Source organism: Cucumis sativus, chromosome 5 (genome assembly GCF_000004075.3).
Source record: "Cucumis sativus cultivar 9930 chromosome 5, Cucumber_9930_V3, whole genome shotgun sequence".
In the NCBI taxonomy this organism is placed as follows: Eukaryota; Viridiplantae; Streptophyta; class Magnoliopsida; order Cucurbitales; family Cucurbitaceae; genus Cucumis; species Cucumis sativus.
The window spans coordinates 1,595,543-1,619,927 of NC_026659.2; the positions used below are offsets into that span (position 1 = coordinate 1,595,543).

The 24,385-nt window shown below is 33.6% G+C and overlaps 2 protein-coding genes across 2 annotated transcripts; one reads left to right on the forward strand and one right to left on the reverse strand.

Moving 5' to 3' along the window:
• Window positions 1-5,501: 5,501 nt before the first annotated feature.
• LOC101215293 (general transcription and DNA repair factor IIH helicase subunit XPB1) lies at window positions 5,502-13,359 on the reverse strand. The gene is made up of 21 exons (XM_011656431.2): window positions 13,150-13,359; window positions 12,996-13,036; window positions 12,829-12,904; window positions 12,564-12,732; window positions 12,248-12,470; window positions 12,099-12,155; window positions 11,875-12,015; window positions 11,715-11,795; window positions 11,477-11,564; window positions 10,769-11,106; window positions 10,612-10,687; window positions 10,335-10,528; window positions 9,912-10,075; window positions 9,745-9,817; window positions 7,783-7,896; window positions 7,352-7,432; window positions 7,194-7,253; window positions 6,695-6,778; window positions 6,481-6,623; window positions 5,823-6,363; window positions 5,502-5,728 (listed from the first exon to the last, which is right to left on the reverse strand). The coding sequence occupies exons 1-20, from the start codon at window positions 13,157-13,159 to the stop codon at window positions 6,270-6,272; spliced, it is 2,307 nt and encodes a 768-aa protein (XP_011654733.1). The 5' UTR covers window positions 13,160-13,359; the 3' UTR covers window positions 5,502-5,728; window positions 5,823-6,269.
• A 1,520-nt stretch (window positions 13,360-14,879) lies between these two features.
• Window positions 14,880-23,362, forward strand: LOC101215532 (beta-adaptin-like protein B). Its single transcript, XM_004143845.3, has 15 exons — window positions 14,880-15,132; window positions 15,843-16,040; window positions 16,915-17,028; window positions 17,195-17,445; window positions 18,333-18,468; window positions 18,577-18,756; window positions 18,858-18,950; window positions 19,043-19,254; window positions 19,351-19,414; window positions 19,503-19,682; window positions 20,054-20,146; window positions 20,411-20,811; window positions 21,097-21,286; window positions 21,359-21,562; window positions 22,765-23,362. Exons 1-15 carry the CDS (start codon window positions 15,046-15,048, stop codon window positions 23,062-23,064), a joined length of 2,703 nt encoding a protein of 900 aa, XP_004143893.1. The 5' UTR covers window positions 14,880-15,045; the 3' UTR covers window positions 23,065-23,362.
• The last annotated feature ends 1,023 nt before the right edge of the window (window positions 23,363-24,385 follow it).

Consider the following 24,385-nt stretch of genomic DNA (forward strand, 5'->3'; position numbering starts at 1 on the left):
AATCCCAATAATTAACCTTTAAGAATGCTAAAAAATACACTGCTTTTTACTGTGAAATTTACTTTAATTAAAAACGGTTAATCAATCTTTAGATCCAATTTAGATCGGTTAATCAACCTTTAGATTCAATTTAGATTGGTCGGCCTTGGCGAAGGTCAAGACCAAGCCCATTGTATATATTATTCATTCCATGCACTAGTTCAACTTCCTCGATCAAGAAGATTGAACCATTAAATCGAGTCTTTTGATTTTTACCGTACCTAACCTTTTTCTTAGAAGGAGAAGATAAGATTCAAGTATCTAAGAAAAACCCTAAAGGGTGAGAGAGAGATTCGACTACTTAATAAGAACGTAAGATGTAAGAAATAGAAAAGGTTAAGTTGTATCTCAACTAGAAATTTCACATTGAAACAAATCTTCAAATGTCACATTGAAACAAATCTTCAGATTTCTTGGTTAAAGGATTGAAGTTGTGCGTGTGATCATACACCACACTAGGGTGTAGTTCGTTCTTGCTTACTGATCTTGGTAAGTGATTTTCTACCCAGAACACCAATGTTTCATTGATACCCACCTCGAGGTGACCACAAATTTTGATCACATCAACCAAATATAAATTTAGAAAAAGAACAAAAAGTGTTAAAAATTTAATATCGTTTTTATTTGATTTTTAATTACATATCCAAAATAGAGACAAAAGGCATACAACAGGAGCTCGGTATTTAACTATATGAAATGGTTCCATAGTTTCGAAAATCATCTCTCAATTATCCACTAACAATTATTTGCTTTGGTTTTTAATTTTATATATTCTGGATTTGGGTGGTTTTCTTTTCCCAAAATTTTGTCAATATTTAATTTCAAACATGTTTGGCTCAATATAATCAATATCTATAGATTTTCTAACACAGTTTTTCATGAGTTTACAATTGTAGCAGAACCCAAACACAACTTAATGTAATAGATTATAATCAATGGTAGCTGCTTGTTGCTAGACTGTTGTTAGGGGTATTCATGTGTTAGGTTAATGGAAGTACCTTTTCAAACGTTATCGCTTCTTTTTTCATTAATCTTTAAGTCTTCTTCATTCAGTTTTAAGCTCGATAACAATGTTTAGAGGAGATTAAATTTGAACTTTAAATTTTGTATAAAAAAATACTCATCAACTTAAAAAAAGATTAAAAATACTTTTATTATTAGTTTTTATGAAAACTGGTCTTTTAGTATTTTGTTTCTAAAATACTATTTAAACTTATCATATAATATCATGTGACCAACTAAATCTTGTTAAGCATTGGTTTTGTTATTAATTAATTAATTTCCATTGAATCGTATAATTAAATAGAAAGGAAGAAAAAAAATTAAAGTGAATAATAATAATAATATTGTGCACGAGTGGTAAATTAATGATGATGATTAATCACTTAGTGGACCATTAATTACTTAGTAAAGTAATTATAATATAAACATTTGCCATCCGGCAGACAAACATTATTATTTTATGTAATATATAAATATTTCTATGTTATTCTTAATGCTCTCTTCAAAGCTTGAAAATGACAACCAAAACTATTACCTAAATAAATATTTCCTCATTTCAATTTACAAAATCATCATAAACATAATTCCAATTCCAATTCAATATATTCTGGTTTCAGTTTTAGTCCAATATATTTTAAATTTAATTCCTTAAAGTTAACTTATAGTGAAAATGCTTATAGATAATTATAAAAATTTTGAAAAAACCAACCAATTATAATTAAGACTAAATTGAAACCAAAATATTTTGTTAACAAGAATATGGCCATGAAGAAAGAAAGAAAAAGGTTGATATCATCAAAGTTGGAATTAATGCAATAATTATCAGATACCCTTTGGCCTAAAAAGCTAAAAAAAAAATTAATTATGTTTCCTTTTAAAAGGGAGCAAGAGCTTGAATGTCAAGTTTTGAACTTCTAAATAATATATATATATATAGGCTTAATTATATTGTATACAATAATGCCCATAATTTATTTTTTAAATTAAACTTTCAATATAAATACAACATGTGATGACATATGTTTAGGTTAAATGATATTTTCATCTATAAATTTTTAGGGTTTTCTAATACAACGTGTGACAACATACTTTCGTCAACTTTTTTTACTAAATTATATAGACGAGGGAAACAATAGTTTTAGTTAATCTTTTATCTTTAAATAAATAAATGAGAATATTTAAAAATGGAGAAAAAGAAAAACATGTAAAAGTAAGAAGAATCAAGAAGGAAATAATATTAAAAATGAAAATAGAAAATGATTTTGTGTGATGAGGGAGACAGAGAAAAGGCTTGTAGTTGACTAAAGCAAAAACCCAAAAGGTAATGTTTGGAATAGTTGATAATATTAGTTGTTTAATTAAAATATACTTCATAAAGATTGGGATTAATTATTTGTTGTTATGACTTGAGCACTAATTATTTACAACACACTAAGTTCTTTCTTTCTAATTTTACTTAATTTCTTCCTCTTCCTTCTTCTTCAACCTCCCCACTACTAGGGATTAGGAGTGCTTGTCAACTTCAATGCCTCAATTCAACTATCAAACTTTGCTTCTTCCTTTTACAATTATATTCAAAATCTAATTAATTAACTAAGTTTCTATTGGGTCACAGTTCAAATTTGTCATAATTAATTAACCGAGTATAACTCAACTTAGTATGTATGTTAGCGCTCAAAAGGTTTGTGATTTGAATTTCTTCTCCAACAAAGAAAGCTAGGAGAGAGCTTCTTTCATCTAATTAAACTAACATTATTCAAGCTCTTGAAAAGATGGATGAATTTGATGGAGATCGCTAGTCTTGTGATATGGTCTCTTTCGCAAAGTACAATCATTCTCGTAATCTTATTGTTTGTTTTCTTTTTTTTGTATTTTTTTTACTCGAGTGTCCTCTATTTGTAACGAAGATCTTAGACTATCTAGATATTTGTTTTTAATGAATTTCACTTCTCCAACAAAAAAAAAAAAGAAAAAAGAAGAAAGGAAGAAATGATAACGTGGTGTTCAAATTGTATTTGTTCTTCTCTTCCATTATATGTTGGGAAGATAATTTTAATGTAGTAATTACATATATAGGTAAGAAATAATAATTAAGTTATAAATTAGTATTTGATATTCTCTTAGCTTAGGGTATGTTTGAAGAAAATTCCCCCCTAGTTTGGAATTTTTCTCTCCTTTGTGCAACACTTTTTGAAAGGGGTTTGAAATGTTTAATTAATATAATTAGAGCAATAATGAGTTGGGTACATGAAGTGAATCTTTTTGGTCATCAAAACTTTTCAATTGCCCCAAAACAACCTCAAAGGTTTTTACACTAAAAAATAACCCTAAACAAAATTCACTTTTCATTTTTTCTTTTTTTTTTTAGTTAGTTCGTTTTTGAACGTGGTGAGAGCTAAGTAGTCAACAACAATTAACTTCAATTTAAAGTGTATTATACTACGAGTGAGATGCTAAGTTTAGATTGAAGTATTTAAGTTAATTTTTTCGTGGCTATAAAAGGTCGTGGAAGACAAAAGATGAAAGAATATTTATTATAGCCAATTTTTTTAATTCTATTTTTGAAGTGTTTATTATTTTTAAAATATGAAAGTTGTTTTGGTATAGGTTAGAGGACAATAAACAAAATTTAATTGGAACAAACTTTTAAATATATAATTGAAGGGGGTAGAATCTTGTCTTTTTTGAATGTCATAAGCCAACTTGTTAGTTCAATGCCCCTAAAGAATTGTAAAATTTGCCATTAATTACTTTGTGTTTGTGGGTGACGTAAAGAAAATTTATGTTACTAATTAATCAATGTGCCCTAGTGGCTTTTTTTTATTTCTTTAATTTGGTATAATATTGAGATTTTAAAGACTAAACATCAAATTTGAGCTAACAAATAACATTAAATTTCAATTTCAAGATGTTTATAAGTAAGAAAAAGGTAATCCACATCACTTTAGAAAAGTACATAGGTAGAGTGATAGTTTTAAATACGAGTTTGTGTAGTAAAGTGTTTCTATGAATATTTAATTGTATAAGAAGACTATTATAATAAACACTATGAATTGGTCGTCTTAGAGTGATTGTCAAATTTAATCACATATGTGATCATTGAAGATGATTGGGGGAGTTGATCATCAAACATGGTTTGTCACTCAAATTTGGAGCCAAGTGAAAGTTTAAACCATGCACTAATAAAGAATTTGGCCACTTTTAATGTATACATGAGCAATTAGTTTAGAATTATCTTTTCCTCAAAAAAATTGTGCAAAATTAAAGAAATTTTATAAACAAAAGAGTTGGTGTTATTTAATTGTATTATGGTGATCGGTATATGAACGCTTCGTGATAGATCGTAAATAATTAATATTATAGTTTTTAATTAAGTAAATTAATTTTAAAACAAAAAGCAAAAAGTTGAATGTTGCCGCATGAGTTCAAGTGAGATCATAGCATTGGTTTTCTATCGATAATAATGACTTTTCACATTTCTATCCGTACGATACTTTGATGAATGAAACAACATTTCTCTTATTTTGTAAAAAGAAACATGAGTTAAAAAGTTAAAGCATGGTTACATAATAAGCATGTTAATTTATGTAAAAGTATATGTATTTATTGTATTTGTTAATTTTTCTTTTTAATATACGTGTGTGTGCATGCGGCATGCTTACTCACATCTCGAAATCCTAAGTATTTGATAATTAATTCAAACGTGTCTCATTTATCAACCAACCACTGAATAAGAATGTGAAACATTTAAATTCATCTCCCAAATCCAAAAACCAAAAATATTCGATTCAAAACTCATGGATTTATGAAACAACAATGTGAGATCTCATCGACCTTGGTCTAAAGAAGGCATAAATTATTCTTGAAAAACAATTACGATAAATCTTAAAGATTGACATTTCATGGATCCGACACACATGAAAGAAGAGAAAAAAAGAGAGACAATGAATGTCAATTCTTGGCTTGTCAAAGAAGGACGAACTTGTTGAGTCATTTCACAACAACCCATAATTTCATCACTTATCAAGAATAAAGGCCTTAAATTCCCTCATCGCCCCTCCTATTTCTTCACAAATAATAATAATAATAATTAAGGTTATTTTTAAATACAATTTTAAAATATTTACTTTGTTATTTTGTTGTATTTGTGAATTTTTTTTAAAAAAATTGTCATTTAAAATATTTTTTTCACAAATAAATATCAAACTGTGATTCCCCAAATTTAGATTACGAATGTTTTTTAATGAACTTTTTAAAATAAGTTTTCCACATCCCCCATGACAGTTCTTGAAAAACTTCCAAAAACTTTTTTTTTTCTTATCCTTTTTTGTTGTGCATAACTTGTGTTTACTATTATATCTTAATTTTTAAACTAAAATGTCAATTTGACTTATAGTTGTTTTTTTATTATAAATTTAAAAGAAAAAAACAAATGAAAAACGAGGACAAACTCGGTTGCATTGGTTATGAATGTCAATAGCTCACATAAATATTTAATTCCAAAGAGTTAGAATACTTGCTATATGATGGTGATTAAAACTTCTGATACAACAATTGTCCCTAATCTTCAACATGCAATTTATTACAATTTAGTTCATAAACCTTCAAATTTACATCAATTTAGTCCCTTTATGAAGCAGGTGACAATCTCGTTCCTTGAGCTTTACAATTTATAACCGTTTGGACCCTATGATAAATAAGATATTATTAAGATTTAGTAAAATTTCTAACATAGGTAAATTGATGATGATAATATAAATAAATAAATAAAAAGACTATACCTTGTGCAAAAGAATAGTGTTCTGTTCTTTCCCTTTTGCTTTCTTTCTTTTCAAATTGACCTCTTGTGATAACAAGGAATATTTTGCCTTTCTCACATCCTCAGAGAAATCAAGAAGATTGAAAGGGGCTGTGTTTGCCGTTTAGTTTGAAATTATGTCAAAGGGTCTTTTCTTTTTACCTCTTTTTGACTCCTTTGTACACAACACAGATAACACAGATGGAGGGGAATTAAGCAAACTTATACTTACATTAGTACTAATTTGTGTAGGTTTTTGGTAATACAGTTCCTCCATTCTTCCCCCCCAAGCCATGGAGATGAAGCAATAGACAGAACCTTGTGCTTTTTCGTCTGTTTCCTTTTCTATCTATACTCATAATTAACATCTTGAAAATTTGATCAAATCCAAACGCCGTTAGCTGAAATTTCTTTAGGCCATGACGATCTTTCACGCAAATCGCTTTTTGAACAGATGATGTCTCTTTGCTGGGTCTTTGGGCTTGCTCTTAAGCTGCCCTTGACCAGCGAGCTTCCGTCCAGTGCTGAGAAAAGGAAACACACACAATTGGTTAGCCAATGTATCAAAAATACCTACAGCTAAATTCATTTCTATCTTTAGTTTATGTCATAATTTTTGGGGGAGATATGTTATAAGATACCTGTACTCCATGTAGACCATGCCATTTGCTCCTGACATTGCACTCATGGATCCCTTTGAACGGCGAGCTGCATCGAGGGCAATTTGGTCTGCATCATCTTCCAACTGCTCCAATCCTACCATATCGTCGCCTGCATTCAGTACCTGACATAAAAAGCATGTCAGAGTATCTTTCTTTCAGAGAGTAAAGATAAACGATATTTGACAATAGTAACCTTCCCAAGAAGTGCCAACTGATCATCAAGACGATGATAGCTCAACTCAGCTCCTGCATCAGCGGGTGGCAAGCTTGTAATTACCTGCCACAATTCCACTTTTATAAGAATGTCGCATACAAGAAAATTCCAGAGCTACCACCCTGATATGTACACGTTCCATTCATATTTTAAGCATACCACTAAATGGTATATTAATTAATTTCATGGACTGTGTTCTCCTAAAATGCTAATATTATAGCAAATAATAAAAGAAAATAGTATGGAAAAACTTCTAGACTACCATAGTTAGAGAATTTTCCCCATGCATCTGCCGGAAATGCCAAAAGTCCTAAAATATTTAACTTTGTTTTCCATTTCTCACAAATTCCAAACAAAAGCCTATAATTTAAATAACAGTAGTAATAATTATAATCAAATGAGAATTTGGATAAGAACCTTTTGTAACATGTAAATCTAAATTAACAAGCATGCAGCGCATCTTGAGACAAAATACTACCTTAAAGCTATAACCTTGATCGATCAAAAACTGTTGTCGTTTAGTTGAATAGTACATTTCCTGCATTAAAGTTCAACATGCAATGTATCCCATCAGACCAAGAGAAAAACAACTACGTATACACCATTTAGATAAACAATGAATAGATGTCGGTCAACCTGTGTATCCGTAGAAACAAGAGAATAGAAGAAGGCATTATACTCCTCTTTACCCCCAGCCATCCTGTCCTGATGTTTACCCTGTTGACCAGTAAAAACTATATCAACGATAAATAGAAGAATATATTCAACCTACAATAGAACCTCATGCTAATTATCCACCTTGACTACCAAGCATGATACAAGAAGTATTCTTGCACAGAACAATCTGCAATAAATTATTCACCAATCTCAGGTGAAAATTATGCATGATTCCTCACAAGGTACATTAGGTGAAAACGAAATATAAATCCATTACGACTTCCAAGCGTCATAGAGCACAAATTTCTTGTTGTGGAAGATAACAATTGAAAATGCAAGTTAATTCCCACAAACTGCTCAACAGAAACATGAGAAACTGCACAAATATGAACTGTAGATGTAGTTCTAACCTTGGCCCTGAGAATACGCCCCAGACGCTGGGCTTCTTGACGCCTTGAACCCGCATGTGATGAAATCTGAATGATCACATTTGCCTCGGGAATATCGATAGAGTTATCACCCACCTGTAATAAAACAAAAGCAAGCAATTCAACTCTTGAGACCATGATCTCAACCTCAAACTATTAACAACCTGGAAAAAAAATCTCCTAACCAAAACGATTCATTAAAAGTCTTAATAGATAAGAGTAAAATTTCAAAAGTCATGTTGATTGAAAAACTCTATGAACAACGTGAGAGATAATTTGCCAAAAAGTAACTTTAAAGTAATTGATCGAAAATTTTCATTCAGTATGGATGGCTCTGGCTGGGGAATTGGTTCTCTGAAACAAAGGAAGAATGCATTTATGGGTGCCAGGCCTCCCCACCTAAGGGCATTTCAAAAGCAAGGCCATGGTTCGAGATCTCAAGAAACAGTGATTTCTTCCTCCATTTCATAAAGTTCAAGGCTAAAAATGGTGGCAGAATCAGTTCTGGAATGACAAGTGGTTGGGCCCCTTTCTTTAGTCAACTTTCTCGAACATTTACCTTAACTCGCTGAAGAAAGAAGCCATGGTTACAGAGAGCTAGAATCCAAAGACTAATAAGTGTGACCTTGTTTTCAGAGGAGGCCTTGTGGATAGAGAATTTGATAGTTGAATTGGTTTGGTCAGGCTGATCAATACTGTGACATAGGATGATGGCATCGACGGATTGAACTGGTACATCCATCTGGGGGTTTTTCAGGACAAAATCTGGCTTTCATCAAGCAAACTTCACAAAAGCTTAAAAGTATTATCTTGATATCATATGGAGGTTTAATGAACCTAAGAAGTAAGAAAATTAAAACCTTTCTTTGGAGTCTGGTTATAAAAGTTTAACAACACAACAAAATATTCATCATTTAGTTTTGGGATAGTTGCAAATTTAGCAATTAGATTCAAAATAATTAAGTATATAGCAACATTTTAAAAAATTTGCAAATATAGCAAAATTTGTCAAATTCTATCAATGATAGAAGTCTATCACTAATAGATCATGTTGCAAATATTGGGTCTATCACTGATAGACCATGCGACTCTATCAAAGATAGATTTTGCTATATTTGCAATTTCTTTTAAATGTTGTTATATCCTTAATTATTATTCCTAAAATGACTATCAATTACAATTACCCTTTATTTTTCTGGTATCCTTCCTGGAGAGAATGGTGTATTTTATTAAAGACTTTTCATCTCCCTATGTGTTTTGCCAAATACTGTAATTGAGTGGCTTCTTGCAGTTGCAAAAGGGTGGAAACTGAGAGAAAAGGCTAAGGTTTTGAGTAGAATTACCATCCGGATTTCTTTTGGGAACTTAGGAAGGAAAGAAATCCGAGGGAATCTAACTCTTCTTTTGGGTGTCTAAGACACAATACCCTTTCTCTTGTAATTATAGCCCAGCTCAAACCCTCCTGATTTGGGGACGGTTGGTCCTTCACTAGTTTCTTTTGGGAGACATAGCTCACCCCTGTCTAGGCTGTGTTTCCATGATTTTTCAGTGCACCTTCTTTATTTTTTGAAAGGAAGAGGAAAAACACTCATATGGTTAGTAATCAGGGAACAATTCAAAAGCCCAGTTACCTCCAAGGACTAAACTGAATCCAGTAAATAAAAAGTAACAATAAAATTCACAAAAGGCAGATTACTGGCCAACTACTTGAAAACAAAAACTGGCTGGCTGTTATGAATTTTAATAAATTGTTTACCAATATTTACTTCTTCATCAGGTTGATAATGAAGAAAATATAACAAAACACATCCATCGCCCTAATCTAAAACCAAATATATCTCATTCTTTTTGTTCTTGTTATTGCTACTACTACTACTTCTATTGTCATATATTGAGATTTGAGAGTGGAGAAGGAAAAAGGGAAGGATGAGAGAAGAAAAGTACCTTTGAAAGAAAAACGGTATTCACATCACGACTAGTTTTGAATGCTTCAAGAATTTTTGTCCTCTCAATATGACTACAAGTTCGGAAAATAAAATGAAAATCCATTCTATGAATGTCAAACATACGTAAGGTTGAGTTTGTTTGAACACAAAATAATTTTGTCTAACCTTGTTGCACCATAGATCATAGGTTTACGAAGCTTCATTGCATATTCCGTAAGTGCAAAAAGATTGTCAGCAAAAACAATTATCTTATCACCACGCTGCTGTTCATGAAACCGTATGAGGAACTCACACGCCCTGAACTTATTGGGATTCATTACATAAAGAGCCTGAAATGTGGAAGCCAGAAATTTAGAGAAGGAAACAACCACAAGAGCACACAAATCTATTGATGGTACACAAACATATTAATTCCAAAATACCTTGTTAAAAAGATTCTTAAATCAGAACATGCCATAATGGTTGTATCCATATTATCTTGTCAACTATGACAACGTTCTCACTTCTCATCATGGTTTATAATTAATATAGGGCAGGCATGAGGCACATGAATACAAGAAATAATAGATTACATCGAAATTAAAAAACCTGTTTTTTCTTTGAGTTTTCTTTCTTCAGATATTCAGCAAAAAACTCCTTTGTCATAGGACACCAAACTTCAGCACACTGCACATTTGCAATAAATCCTCCTTTCACAAGATCCAACCAGTTTGCTTCATACAACTTGGGACCAATAAGAAAGTTTAAATCTGTAATTCTTTCGTCTTCTCTCACAAGTGTGGCTGCAATAAATTAATCAAAGTTTATTTTCAGTATCAACAGAAACGACACACCAAGATGGTTACAAGACCATTATGTCAAGTACCAGTGAGCCCAAGCTTGCAGTGAGACTTAGTCAGGCTGATAACCTTACGAAACATGTGAGCAGGAACCACGTGCACCTATAAACAGAATAGATGAAAACTTACACTAAAAATGTTTAATTAAAAAAACAATAGGTAAACACGAAATGGTCAACTTACCTCGTCCATGAGAAGTAGTCCCCACTCTCTGTTTCTGATTTCTTCAATAATCTTTTCAGATTCTTCAGATCTTTTACCACCAAAAGCAACCATGTTATAAGTTGTAACAACCACCCCGGCATTTCCTCGGAATCTTTCTTTACTATCTGATGTGAACCGACAAATTTGATCATCTCGAATGGTAGACCACAACTTAAACTGAAAAGCCCACTGATCCACTGATACAGCATTTGTAGCTAAACATAAACAACTTTTTCGGATACGACTGGCTGCAGAAACTCCAACCAGAGACTTCCCAGCTCCACAAGGAAGTACAATAATGCCAGATCTTGCTCTACCTGCAAACATGTATTCATAATCAGACCTTGAAACTAAATGACCGATATTCTTAGTTAAGGCATTTGAAAAACACAAAAGAGGGAGAAAAAAGCCCAAGCTACCTAAACTGAATCTGAGGCCCAAAAATTTACAGGACAAATGATGGGAAGATAATAAGTTTTGTTAAGAAAAAACTATTGATAAGAAAGTAAACAACAAAAGGGAGTTTAGTGATCCCCATAAATTTGAGCTAAAATCACAACTTTCAAGCTTTCAACACACATTGAAACCAAAGAACAATCAGAATAAATAGGGAACTTAGATTACTTATAAAAACTTGATCACAGGCAGTTCAAACAAATACAGACACCATGCAACAAATATACCTACCATTTCCAAACATTTTACTAAGACTCTTTTCCTGATACGGCCTAGGTTGAGCCTGTGGTTTCAGTTCCATATCCAAGTCTGGATTGATCTAAAAAAATTCAGGAGTAAAAATTAGAATAAGAGATCCGATCATACAGAAAATATGAAAATAATTAAAATTTGAAACCATTCTCTTTCCAAGATCACAATTCGATGAAGAAAAACAAGGAATCAAGGATATAGCTACAAAAAGACTCACAGTATCATTTCTGAAGTCATACTCTTCCAGCATAGGATAATTTAAGGCATTGGGCAGGCAGCGTTGTTTAACATTTTCAACCTGACATTTGATCGAGTTCCAAAATATAACGACAAACATTTGTTATCATTCAGTATTAGATTTTTGAAAGCAATATTACTTGTGACGGGTCAATTTCAAATGAATGAGTTTCTCTTTCCTCGGCTGCAGCTGCAGCTTCTGCTTCATTAAGCAATCCTTCATGGCGACTCCCAAGTTCACCCGCTGTTTTGCTAACTGTAAACTCACCATTTCCAGAATCCTGATAGTTTCCAATATCAATTAAAAAAAAAACATGGTGTAGGTACCGCCCGAAGAATCCATAATAATTGTGTTGGACCATACCTCATGAACGACTCTGGCTCTGCCTATAACCTCATCCTTGAGCAATTTCTGCAACACCTGCAGTAATTAAGTGACCATTTAGATTTCCAATAATGACTAGGCCATGTATTTCAATCTAAACGAGGAACCAAAGTTAAGCAAGCACTTGCCTCTGGAAATGGGGATTCCACAAGATATCGGTTCTTTTTAAGGACAAGCTTCACCTTGCCATAGTTGGTAGTAGAAGCATAAATGAAATCAATCATCTCCTTAGGGAGTTTGGCCTTCGACAACTTACTCAGAACCGCTATAATTGTTTCCGTCTCCAGACCAACAGAAACCGCAGCATACAAAGAATGTGGAGTGAGGTTATACTCGTGCATTGATTCTGGCCTGAATATCATTCACATTAACATATTGACATGAAGAATAACTAATCTTCACGTGAATCCACCATTAGTTTCTGCTTCAACAGAATTAAGTTACCTGCAAACTGGTTCCGCAATGGCAATAAGGAAATCATACGCCTGTTTGTACAAGGGCGAAAAAGTTTCAAGGAATATACGACCATCAGCACAAGCCCATAAAGGCCGGTTAGCATGGTCAGGTTTTAACTCCAATTTGCTAAAGTCTCTCTTGCCTCCTTCTTTATCACCTAAAATTCCATAGAGTCAAATGGCAAAGCAATTCATTAATCAAACCAAACATCCTCAAATCCCACGAAAATAGAAACATATATACGAAGATTCACCATAGCGATCGTCGTCGTCGGGATCATCAAGATGGTAGACATCATCATCTTCAAAATTAGCTTTCTTGTAATCCTCCTGAAATTGTGTTCGATTGATCAACATTTATTAAATAATACAGAAAACACCAAACCTATCAAATAAAATGGAGTTCAAAACCAAACAATACCTTGCCGAATTTAGGTTTTTTGTTGGGTCTTCCTTTGTCACCTGGAACATTGAATGTTCTACATGAAAACTAATCTTATCGTGGACGTATATAAACAATCCAACAAAAAGATTAAGAACAAAAACACAAAGGTTGTAATCCACCAGAGTCTTACCGTGTCCCATAGCTTGAAAATGAGATGCAAAGGCTGTTGTGTGATTCAAATGCGATTGGGTTTTACGAACGAGAGTGATGGAAAAGGAGAATCCATAGACGGAGGACACTGCCGACTGTCGAATGAAGAACCGCCTCGGCTTTTAAATAGTGAATCGGCTTTCGCGCTCCGGCTGTTCGCCGATTAAACAAACTGCAAAGTAAAATAGAATAGTTGAAGGAAATAACGGGAGAAAGTTACCTTTTTATCCCTACGTTTTGAAATAGACATTTTGATTTCTAGTTTTTAAAATATATTTTCTTACTCTCAAATTCTCTCAAATAATTCTATATATTTTAAATTAGAGAAATAATTTCTAAATATCATATTCTAGCGTTTAAAGACCAAATAAAAACTTTCAAACTAAAAATGTAGTAGCTTTTTCAAAATAATAATAACTATCAATTTAATCTCTAGAATTACTTTTGTTCACTAAAAAAAAGCTTCAGTTTTTTATACACAACTTCTAAATAATAATAACTAATTTATTGCATACTTGAGCGCGGAGTTTAAACTCAAAATATTTTGTTCAAGTGGCAGTTGAGTTGAACTCGTTTAACTAAATAAAAAAAGTATTTTATATATCAATTTGAAAGTGTATCTAACATTTTTCGGCTAATACAATAAAGTGTGAGAAGTAAGAATTGTATACCTCTTAATTGCTAGCACATCTGAATATATGAGATTTGCACACTTTCTTCAAGAAAGTGTGCAAATAGTTATAGCACTAAGATGTGAGAGTGGATAAAACTTCACCAACATTACAATGTTTTAGTTTAGTTTATTCAACAAGACAAGATATCTTTAAAAACACATTATTCAGAAGATGAACCAGGCACATATTACAACTGGATTCATATAGATCTTTATGCAAGTAGTCATTGTAATGCATGCAAGCTCCTCAACGATTACTATACCTTCAAAGATCTTAATCTCAAGACATATGATGATAAACTCGTTTTAACAACGAAAACATGATAGTGAAACATTTATTTATGTCTCATCAATCGAACAATCAAAGTTTAATTTTAAGCAACATCATTAATCAACTTTTCAAACACTACGAAAAAGAGGAATCCAAAGGATAAAATTCAAAAAACAACAAGACACCCACTCTCCATGGGTCTCCTATAATTAATGATTGGACTATGGATAATCAACAACTTTATATTATTTATCAACACCAGTAACCTCATATCAAACATTTAGTCCATGAAACATGATCTCGTTTCTAGCTTTCGAGACATGACATACACTAACTACAACCTTGTCCATATCTCTCGTCAATCCATGTTAAAAACATCAAACTAAATGATCTTGAAGGCTCCATTTTGTTCTAATATCATATAGAAGATCAATACAAATATAAAGGAAACAAGGTTAAATCTTTGGAGAAATCATGCATTTCCACAAAAGATGACTAGAAGTTTCCACACAATTTTTACATAACACACACTTAACATCACGAATATATATAAAATGATCAATAGTTAAAAAGTAGAATGACGAAAATGAAGTATGTACGCCATAATAAAATAAAGGAAGCAACAAAAAAGAGGGATTATTTTACAAGTATACAAAAGGACTGAGAGGAAAATAAACGAAAGTAAAGGGGTCAAAATGAAGAAAGAACAAAAAATTGAGGGGTGGGTAGTTAATAGGGGACGGGTTCGAAGCCGGTTTGAGGAACCGGCTTGGATCTCATCTGGTCTAGCAATCGAGACGAAGAAAGCACAGCAGTTCTTTTCTTCGTCATTTATCGACGAACTCCGATCCTTCCTTCCATTTCTTCTCTTCTTCTTCTCCTTCAACTTGGTTTTTGATCCTCTCTGAAAATTCGGGATCTCACACACAATCATGAGCGGCCACGACTCCAAGTATTTCTCCACTACCAAAAAGGGTGAAATTCCCGAGCTCAAAGAGGAGCTTAATTCCCAGTACAAGGCATCTCTCCCCTCTCTATCTCTCTGTTTTACTCCTCTTTTGCTTCAATTTTCTATTGCTAGTTCAATGTCTACGTATTCGTTTCATGATCCGCTATCTATATCAATTCAGCTGATTGTTAGTTCAGGTGGTCGTCTTTAATGGGTTAGTCGCAGATCTGTTGGGTTTGGGGTTTTCTATCTCTCTTGTCAAAGATAGCATCTGAATATATTGAATTATGACCTTCAGTGTATTTGTTAAAGAGTTTTTTATGTTATAGGAAAAACATGTGGTGATGAATTTATTGATTGTTGTATGACTCAATGTTAGTTTAGATGCTGGCGATCAAGTCTATACAGGTTAAGACGATAAGAAAACAAAGGCAGCTTGAAGGCTTAACGCTGCTTATGTTTCTTATTTTCTACATTTCATTTCCAATCATCGTTTTTTTTTTCCAAAGCATTTTCAATAATCTTAGTAACTAATGAACTGATTGATTAATAGTTAAGAGAGTTGAACGGGACATTCATAAGATTTTTGCTTTTTTATGACGAGGTTCAGGTTTTGGATTGATTTAGCTGTTTATTGGATCCAACTCCTATATAATATGTTTTCTTTTGGCGTGAAGTGTCTCTATAAGCTGGTCTTCATTGTTGAAGAAATATGTTTGTTTCTAAATTAAACAGTGTTTCTCATTGGAACTCAGAAGTAGCGTTTAAAACATTTTGCAGGATAAAAGGAAAGATGCGGTTAAAAAGGTCATTGCTGCAATGACGGTTGGGAAGGATGTGTCATCACTTTTCACAGATGTTGTAAATTGTATGCAGACTGAAAATTTAGAGCTGAAAAAGCTGGTCTACTTGTATCTAATAAATTATGCTAAAAGCCAGCCCGATCTAGCCATTCTTGCTGTGAACACGTTTGTGAAAGTATGTATTGGAATTTGTTTACTTTTGCATTTTGCCAAATTTTGTTATCTTTATTTCTGGTATACTGGAGTCAAGTGATTTACTAGGACCTCATACAAACACTAGCATAATTTAGAAGTCAAGTCATTTCTAGTTCTTTTGAGGTCATAACTTCAAATCCCTACCCCATTTGAGATGTAACACTTATGGAACTGCAAAGAAATAGATTGCTATTTTATGAAGTTGCTTAATTTTGGTTCTCTATTTATTTCTGCTCTAAAACTCGGTATTTTGAAGGGTTATTGAATGTGAAAAAGAAAGACAAAAAAAAAAAAAAAAGTGGCCAAGAATTGCTCCACGAGAGATGGAGGCTCTTCATCTTTTCTTGTTTTCCTATCGTATTTTTTTGGGAGTTCATAATATTTGTACCCTATACCTATGAAATTTCCATATTTTTTGTGTCACCAGCCTTCTGAATTGATGATATTCTGATTGCCATTCATTGAGTTTGCAAACAGTTTGCTGTCAACAGACAAGTTAATTTATACTGACCAGCCAGGGGAGACAGCAACTAGTCCATTTTTAAACAAAAATAACCTAACTTAGAAGAACTCCTGTTCTCTTACAGAAATTGAATTTTGTGATAGCTTCTGATTGAGGATTGTACAAGGTCTAGGATATAAGGACCTGACATTCAGAAAGTTCTGTATCAATTGACCCTAGTCTGCATAGATAAATGAATGTTGATTGTTGAAGTTAATCTGCTCGATCTATATTTAACTGTATTTTATTTAAATATTTAATAGACATATAGGCAATAAAACGCATCATGCATCTGACTTTCTTTTTTGTTAGGAAATTTTAGGACTAATTTTTCTAATGTCTATTTTTGCAGGATTCACAAGATCCAAATCCTTTAATTCGTGCTTTGGCTGTGAGGACAATGGGATGCATTCGTGTGGATAAAATTACAGAATACTTGTGCGATCCTCTTCAGAGATGCCTTAAGGTTGTTTACTTTTGGCTCATTTTCATACTTTTTGCTATTTAAATTCAGTATTTGTTTCTGATTCCTAATTTAGGCTTTGCTTGATTTCTTCTCTCTCTCTCTCTCTCAAGGTTCTGAGTTATGATTCCAGTATCTAATCTTTTGGTTTTTTTCAACGTTTTGACAGGACGATGACCCTTATGTTCGCAAAACAGCTGCCATCTGTGTTGCCAAACTTTTTGATATAAATGCCGAGTTAGTTGAGGACAGAGGTTTTTTGGAGTCTCTCAAAGATTTGATATCAGACAACACTCCAATGGTTGTTGCAAATGCTGTGGCTGCTCTTGCTGAGATACAGGAGAATAGTAGCAGACCCATCTTTGAGATCACAAGTCACACGCTGTCAAAACTTCTCACAGCTCTGAACGAGTGTACCGAGTAAGTGCTGCTTTGCTTTGTTCAAAGTGTTAAGACTTTATTAATACTCTATGTGAAGGCCGTTATATAAGAAGACAATTGTTCGTGGTTAATTTTCATTTACCATCTCTTTGTTACTGCAGATTCTGACCCAATAGGATATAAGAAAATTTATCTCTTCTAAAAAATTTCACTAAATTACGCAATTGAATGTAATCTACACGACTATGTGCTAGATACATCACATAGTCTCTGGATTTATGTGATACATTTAGTCGGTTGTGTTGGGGAGTAATGTTATTATCATTCTGGCTTTTGCATTTTTTCAGCGAGGACATACCTTGATGCTTCTTAATGTTTGTTTTTTGTGTTTTTTTTTAAGAAACTAAGCTTTCATCGATTAAAATGAAAGAATATACAGGGGCATAACAAACAAACCCAACAAAAGAAATTCCGAAACAACAAACCTACAAGAAGGCACTTCAATCCACCTAAATCAAACCTAGATCATTTTTATAAAAAGTCCTAGTGATCGACGTCCACAAGGAGACATTAAACCCCACAACCTCCCAAACTTTGTCACACGGACCAGCCCACCTCTTTAGAAAATCTATTGTTTCTCTTGCCCTACAAAATAGCAATAAAACTAAGATGCTGCAAAACTTCGCTTTTCTTGAATAGTTAAACTCAAGAGTACCTCCACAATCATAATGTAACTGTCCCAATTCTACACAAAACTTAAACTGAATGACAATTCTTAATGCTATCATCATGGAGGTAGAATGATAATGGTGTCTATATTTTTTGTGGGGAAGATATTCCTTGGTTGTTCATTTCTGCTGTATTTTTTGACATCTTTTTTTTTTTCTCCCTGAAAATAATTACTGTAACCTGACTTTTTTCTCCAGGTGGGGTCAAGTTTTTATACTGGACGCACTTTCTAGATACAAAGCAGAGGATGCTCGTGAAGCAGAGAATATTATGGAGAGAGTTACTCCACGGCTACAACATGCTAATTGTGCTGTTGTTCTGTCAGCTGTGAAGGTTAATACGTTTCTCCACCATATAGACGCCGGTGGTTTTGAGAAAGTCTAAGTTATTTCACCTAAATAATATTTTTTTAATCTCTTTTTCTATTTTCTGCTTTGATAGATGATTCTTCAACAAATGGAACTGATCACTAGCACTGATGTAGTTCGAAATCTTTGCAAAAAGATGGCTCCTCCTCTCGTTACCTTGCTTTCAGCAGAACCCGAGATACAATATGTTGCATTGCGAAATATTAACCTTATAGTACAAAAACGCCCTACCATTCTCGCACATGAAATTAAGGTTGGTGATGTAAAATTAACAGGAAGATTAGTGTTGCCAGTTTTCTAGAAGCTTAAAACTACTTCCCCTTTTATCTCTTTTGTTTTCTCTCCATTGTGTAGGTTTTCTTCTGTAAGTACAACGATCCAATTTATGTAAAGATGGAAAAATTAGAGATCATGATTAAGCTTGCATCTGACAGGAACATAGACCAGGTACACATTCTTCATTGGCATTATCTATTTCTCAATGTGTATTAAAGTTTATAGAACATACATTGACACCCTTTTGATTATAATGTTTTCAGGTTCTGTTGGAATTCAAGGAGTATGCCACTGAAGTAGATGTAGATTTTGTAAGAAAAGCTGTCCGTGCAATTGGTAGGTGTGCAATCAAGCTAGAGAGGGCTGCTGAGCGATGCATAAGTGTGTTGCTCGAGCTGATCAAAATTAAAGTGAACTACGTGGTTCAAGAGGCTATTATAGTCATCAAGGATATTTTTAGAAGATATCCTAACACGTAAGAGTTTTTTTTCCATTCCTTCAACTATGCATTCACTGATGGAATGATTGTTTCATCATTCTGAATTTATGTGAATCTTTATTCTGTTTACAGTTACGAGTCCATCATTGCAACACTTTGTGAAAGCTTAGACACGTTGGATGAGCCAGAAGCCAAGGTAATTATGGTGCAATTATATTTCAATAAAGCAAGTGGTTCAATTTCTTGAAGTCATACTTTTATCTTATGTTTACCTCTGTCTCAAGGCGTCAATGATCTGGATTATTGGAGAATATGCGGAGAGGATTGACAATGCTGATGAACTTCTTGAAAGCTTCTTGGAGAATTTCCCCGAGGAACCTGCACAAGTCCAGCTTCAATTGCTGACTGCAACTGTCAAACTTTTCCTTAAGAAGCCAACTGAGGGACCGCAGCAGATGATTCAGGTCATTTCTTTACCAGCATAATTTTCAATTTCCAAATGTGAAGCACAGGTTATTCCATTTTGTTACAACCTCAAATGAGTTTAGTTTCCATGTGTCTAGGAGTTCTTGCCTCCAGCAATTATGCATGTGCTTTTGCAATCACTTGGAAGAATCTGTTTGTAATCAATTGTTTTGCTTCACAGGAATTTCAGTATCCGATGGCTTGATATCTCTGTATTTATTAATTACTTCATTGTCAGTCTGTGAGCACAATGACCAGTATCAATTTTCTCTAATAAAATTAAAATATGGTAGAACTTTGAAATTGTCTGGTGCGCTGTATTTGTCCCTAGATATCAACCCAATAAACCTTACTTCATATCTGTTTACAGGCTGTTCTGAACAATGCTACTGTGGAGACTGACAATCCTGATTTGCGGGATCGTGCTTATATCTACTGGCGACTCCTATCAACAGATCCAGAGGTTTGCACTATGCCCATCATTTATTTTCAGCTTCGCTGTCATTTTAACATCAAAAGTATGGCCATTTATTTAGCATAATCTAAAGACTTTTGGGGCCGAACTATGGGTTTAGTTTTTAAAGATCCATCCTCAAGTATATGTGAATGGAAGAAAACAAGTAATATGTAATGATTAATAGGATCAATACTGCCAACCTATCTCACGCTTCAATACTTGATAGCTGGTTACATGAATCTCAGTTTTCCAGTATTCTCTATTTTGCAGGCAGCTAAGGATGTGGTTCTTGCTGAGAAGCCTGTAATTGGCGATGATTCAAATCTGCTTGATTCATCACTCCTAGATGAGCTTCTTTCCAATATTGCCACATTATCCTCTGTATATCACAAGCCCCCTGAAGCATTTGTGACCCGTGCAAAGACTGCTCAGAAAACAGATGAAGAAGATTATCCTGAAGGAAGTGATGCAGGGTATTCAGAATCTCCTTCCCAGGCTGGTGGTGCATCGCCTCCAACTACTTCAGATGCACCTTATTCAGTACAAAAGAGAACAGCCCCTGGCTCAGTTTCCCCTCCACCTCCAGCTTCAGTTCCGGATTTACTTGGAGACTTGATTGGATTGGATAACAGTGTTACTGCCCCCGTTGATCAGCCTGCTGCTCTTGCTGGGTAAGTTTGAACTGATACTTTCTTATCTGCTGGGTATAGATCAAATCGAGGCTAGTTGGGATTTACTTCTCGGTCTAGGACTCTTAAGCAGTGCCTGAAATAATAATACTGCAAGTGAATAAGTATTGTAGACAGTCAAGTAAGGTTTCTGATTACAGCAATGATCATTTTCATTTTTAAAATAACAATGAAAGACAGAAAAGAAGTGTATGAGTATGTATAACAAATGTAAAAATGTGTTAGTGACTTTTGTAACTGGCACTTAATGTGTATTTTGGCCTGCAGCCCTCCCTTGCCTATCCTGCTACCAGCATCTGCTGCCCAAGGCTTACAAATTAGTGCACAGCTCACCCGAGTGGACGATCAAGTATTTTACAGTTTATTGTTTGAGAACAATACGCAGATTACATTGGATGGGTTCATGATTCAGTTTAACAAGAATAGCTTTGGCCTTGCAGCTGCAGGACCCTTACAGGTAGATTTGCTTATTCAGTGTGGAGTTGTTTATTGTCGGCGTATGGAATTAACTTTTTCTCTTACTATCTAGGTTCAACCGTTGCAACCTGGGTCAGCTATAAATACTCTCCTGCCTATGGTGGCGTTCCAAAATATGTCACAAGGTCCCCCAAGTTCACTTTTGCAGGTAGCCGTGAAGAACAATCAACAACAAGTGTGGTACTTCAATGATAAAATCCCAATGCACATTTTCTTCACTGATGATGGGAGGATGGAACGTGCAAACTTTCTTGAGGTAAACTCGGTAGTCAGTAGTTGCAATTTCCTTTCTTTCTTTTTTCTAATCTTTTGTTGAAGGCCTTAATGAACATTTTCAGCTACTTCCTTTTTTCTCCTCCCCTGTATTGATTATCATAAATAGCATGTTGATTTCTTGCTTTGCTTACTCCTCGAGGCCATCGATGAACATAGAACACACACCTGGAAGGGGCAACCATTACTCTGGATAGAGTAATGGTGTTACTTATACAATTGTGGGGTGTCTGAATTTTCATTTTCTCCCTCTTTACAGATTTTAAAGTATGCCAGCAGATGGTACACGATTTAGATAACTTCCAGACTTAAAGTACTTAGAGTAAATAAAGAGCAAACTAACAGGAGGGATAAATTAAATCAATAAGCGTACAGGAAAAAGAATAGGGAACTTAGGTGACGCTGATAGTAGTATTACACTAATCGAAGTCTATATCTGATAAATGCGAATATAAATCTCTAAGTGTCTATTAGTTATAGAAACTGACAGACATCTATCAGTTTCTAGGTTATAGTACCTAGACTGTTCCTTTTGCAATTACTTTACTTTCCTCTTCCACTTACACTGGACATCTCTTGTGCGACCTCCTATAGGTTTTTTCCTGCTCGTATTAAAAAAAGAACGAAAGAAAAAGTGGAAGAGAGAAAGTCAACAGTACTTTTCTTCATAGAAACCTCCATTCGTATTTAATTATTCAATATTTTTCCCTCACCTGTATAAACTTCTCCACCATTGTCATGTTGACAGCTACCAATTTCCTCTACCAAGTGTCCAAGATACCATGAACGGGGTCCCTTTGAAATTTTATAAATGAAGGACCCCAAAATACCCAGTACTGATTGTATTTCCTTTTTCTCTCAACTTCTCCTCGGTATACTTTTTCCTCCTATCATATCACACAACAGAACTCTATTTTGAGATCGAGTAACTAATGAACCCACTTTTGAGAGATGTGTTCCTTACATATTTTCGTATTTGCTCTGCTACATTCAACGTGATTAGGGCCCTGCCATAGTTAGTAAAGTGGACAATTGATGAAATTATGCTCTGGTGATGGAGTTGGGGTAAACAGTTGTTTGAGACTCGTTAATACATAGTTCTAGATTACTTTTTTTTTTCCGTCTAATTAGACAGATCATCCATTAACTATTTAGTCTTAATCAATTTTAATCCCTCCATTGTAGACGTGGAGGTCCCTCCCAGATTCAAACGAAGTTTCCAAAGAATTCCCTGCCATTGTTCTAACCAATGTTGAAGCTTTTCTGGAACGGCTGGCTGCTACAAACATGTTCTTCATTGCCAAAAGGAAGCATGCAAACCAGGACGTTTTCTACTTCTCAACTAAAATACCTAGAGGAATCCCATTCTTGATTGAACTGACTACAGTTATCGGAAGCCCCGGACTGAAATGCGCCATCAAAACCCCAAACATTGACATGGCACCCCTCTTTTTTGAAGCCTTGGAGACTCTTCTCAAGGATTGATTTAAAACTATGCTTTTCTTCTTTTTCTACACTGAGTATTTGTAAATCCATGCTGGGTATTTCTGCCTGGCCTTTTTGTATCCTTTTCCCCCCCTCTTGAACTTAGATTGAATTCTAGCTTTTGCCTAGACTTTTGATTCAAGAGTTTGTTTTTACAAGAAAGTGTAATTTTATGAGTTTGTTGTTGCAAATATTTGAAGTTGGAAAAATAGTTTAGACAAAATGTAGTCCTAATTGAAGATAGATGTTATTTTGTGAGCAATGAAATTTGTTGTGGTACCAAAAAGCCATTTGCTTACATTTTTGTTCTCAGTTCTTTGTTTTCTTTTACTTTGCACTCATCATTTGTAAGGATAGCCATTTTATCATCTCTTCTGCAAGTCTTTATTAAGAGCATTTGATAAAATATTATCTCGTTTATAGTTTAAGCTCATTGATAATTGATATGTACTAATAGAAAGACTTTCTATTCACGTTATTCTTTTAAGTTATTATTATCTTTTAATTTTATGTATAATGTTTTAAAAAGTTTCAATTTTACTCTTCTCTCTATTATTAAGTCTAAGTTAGAAGATAAATTTAATATGTATGCTTTGTTAATACTTGAGACATAACTTGAAACGAAAGCTAAGAGAAGTATTGGTATTTTGGAAACGGTCAACATTTAAGATCTAGTTGGTTTTTGAAAATTTAGTATGTTTTCCTCGATTTCTCATTCTTTAATAAAGAATCTAATTTTTAGTTAAATTTCAAACACAAAAGAATTTTTATAAAATTGATCTCTACTTTAGTTTTCAAAACTTGGCCCGATTTTTAAAACATTTGTAAAAACTAAAAAGTAGATGGTGTAAGTTTAATTTTTTAAAACTAAAAAAAAATCCCAAGAGTGAGTTTATGATAACCGATTTGTTTTTAAAAATTAAAATTTTAAAAGCAAACATGTTTGTGGAAAAATTGAAAAAAAAAAGAAACTTTCAAAAAATAAATTTAGTTTAACAAAATGAGAATTCTGTTTTCAATAAACAAAATCTAAAAAAGAAAAAAAATGATTAGCCAAGCAAACCTAAATAGTTAATAATGTAACATTAATTCATATCTGCTTTCAACTTCAAACACCAAACCCATTTAATGATAATTGAAAATGAAAGAAATGATGAAGATCCAAAATTGCTAGATTTTGTATTATCATTAATTATGCAGCATTGACCAATTAGAGTGTGGGGGAAGGAAACATAATCCAACACTTATAAACAACCTCCCAATGCCATCCATCCTTGGCCTCTTTATTTCTTTATTTATATGTTTTGCACCACCAATCTTA

Bases quoted from the DNA above. Each gene is read 5' to 3' on its own strand.
- LOC101215293 (XM_011656431.2), bottom strand. The intron at 11,565-11,714 runs GTGAGTCTTTTT...GAATTTTTTTAG, and splicing joins ATGACTTCAGAAATGATACT to ATCAATCCAGACTTGGATAT. The intron at 7,897-9,744 runs GTACTTTTCTTC...GTTTTATTACAG, and splicing joins ATACCGTTTTTCTTTCAAAG to GTGGGTGATAACTCTATCGA.
- LOC101215532 (XM_004143845.3), top strand. From the start codon at position 15,046: ATGAGCGGCCACGACTCCAAGTATTTCTCCACTACCAAAAAGGGTGAA. The intron at 18,469-18,576 runs GTTAATACGTTT...CTGCTTTGATAG, and splicing joins TTGTTCTGTCAGCTGTGAAG to ATGATTCTTCAACAAATGGA. The intron at 21,563-22,764 runs GTAAACTCGGTA...CCTCCATTGTAG, and splicing joins AACGTGCAAACTTTCTTGAG to ACGTGGAGGTCCCTCCCAGA.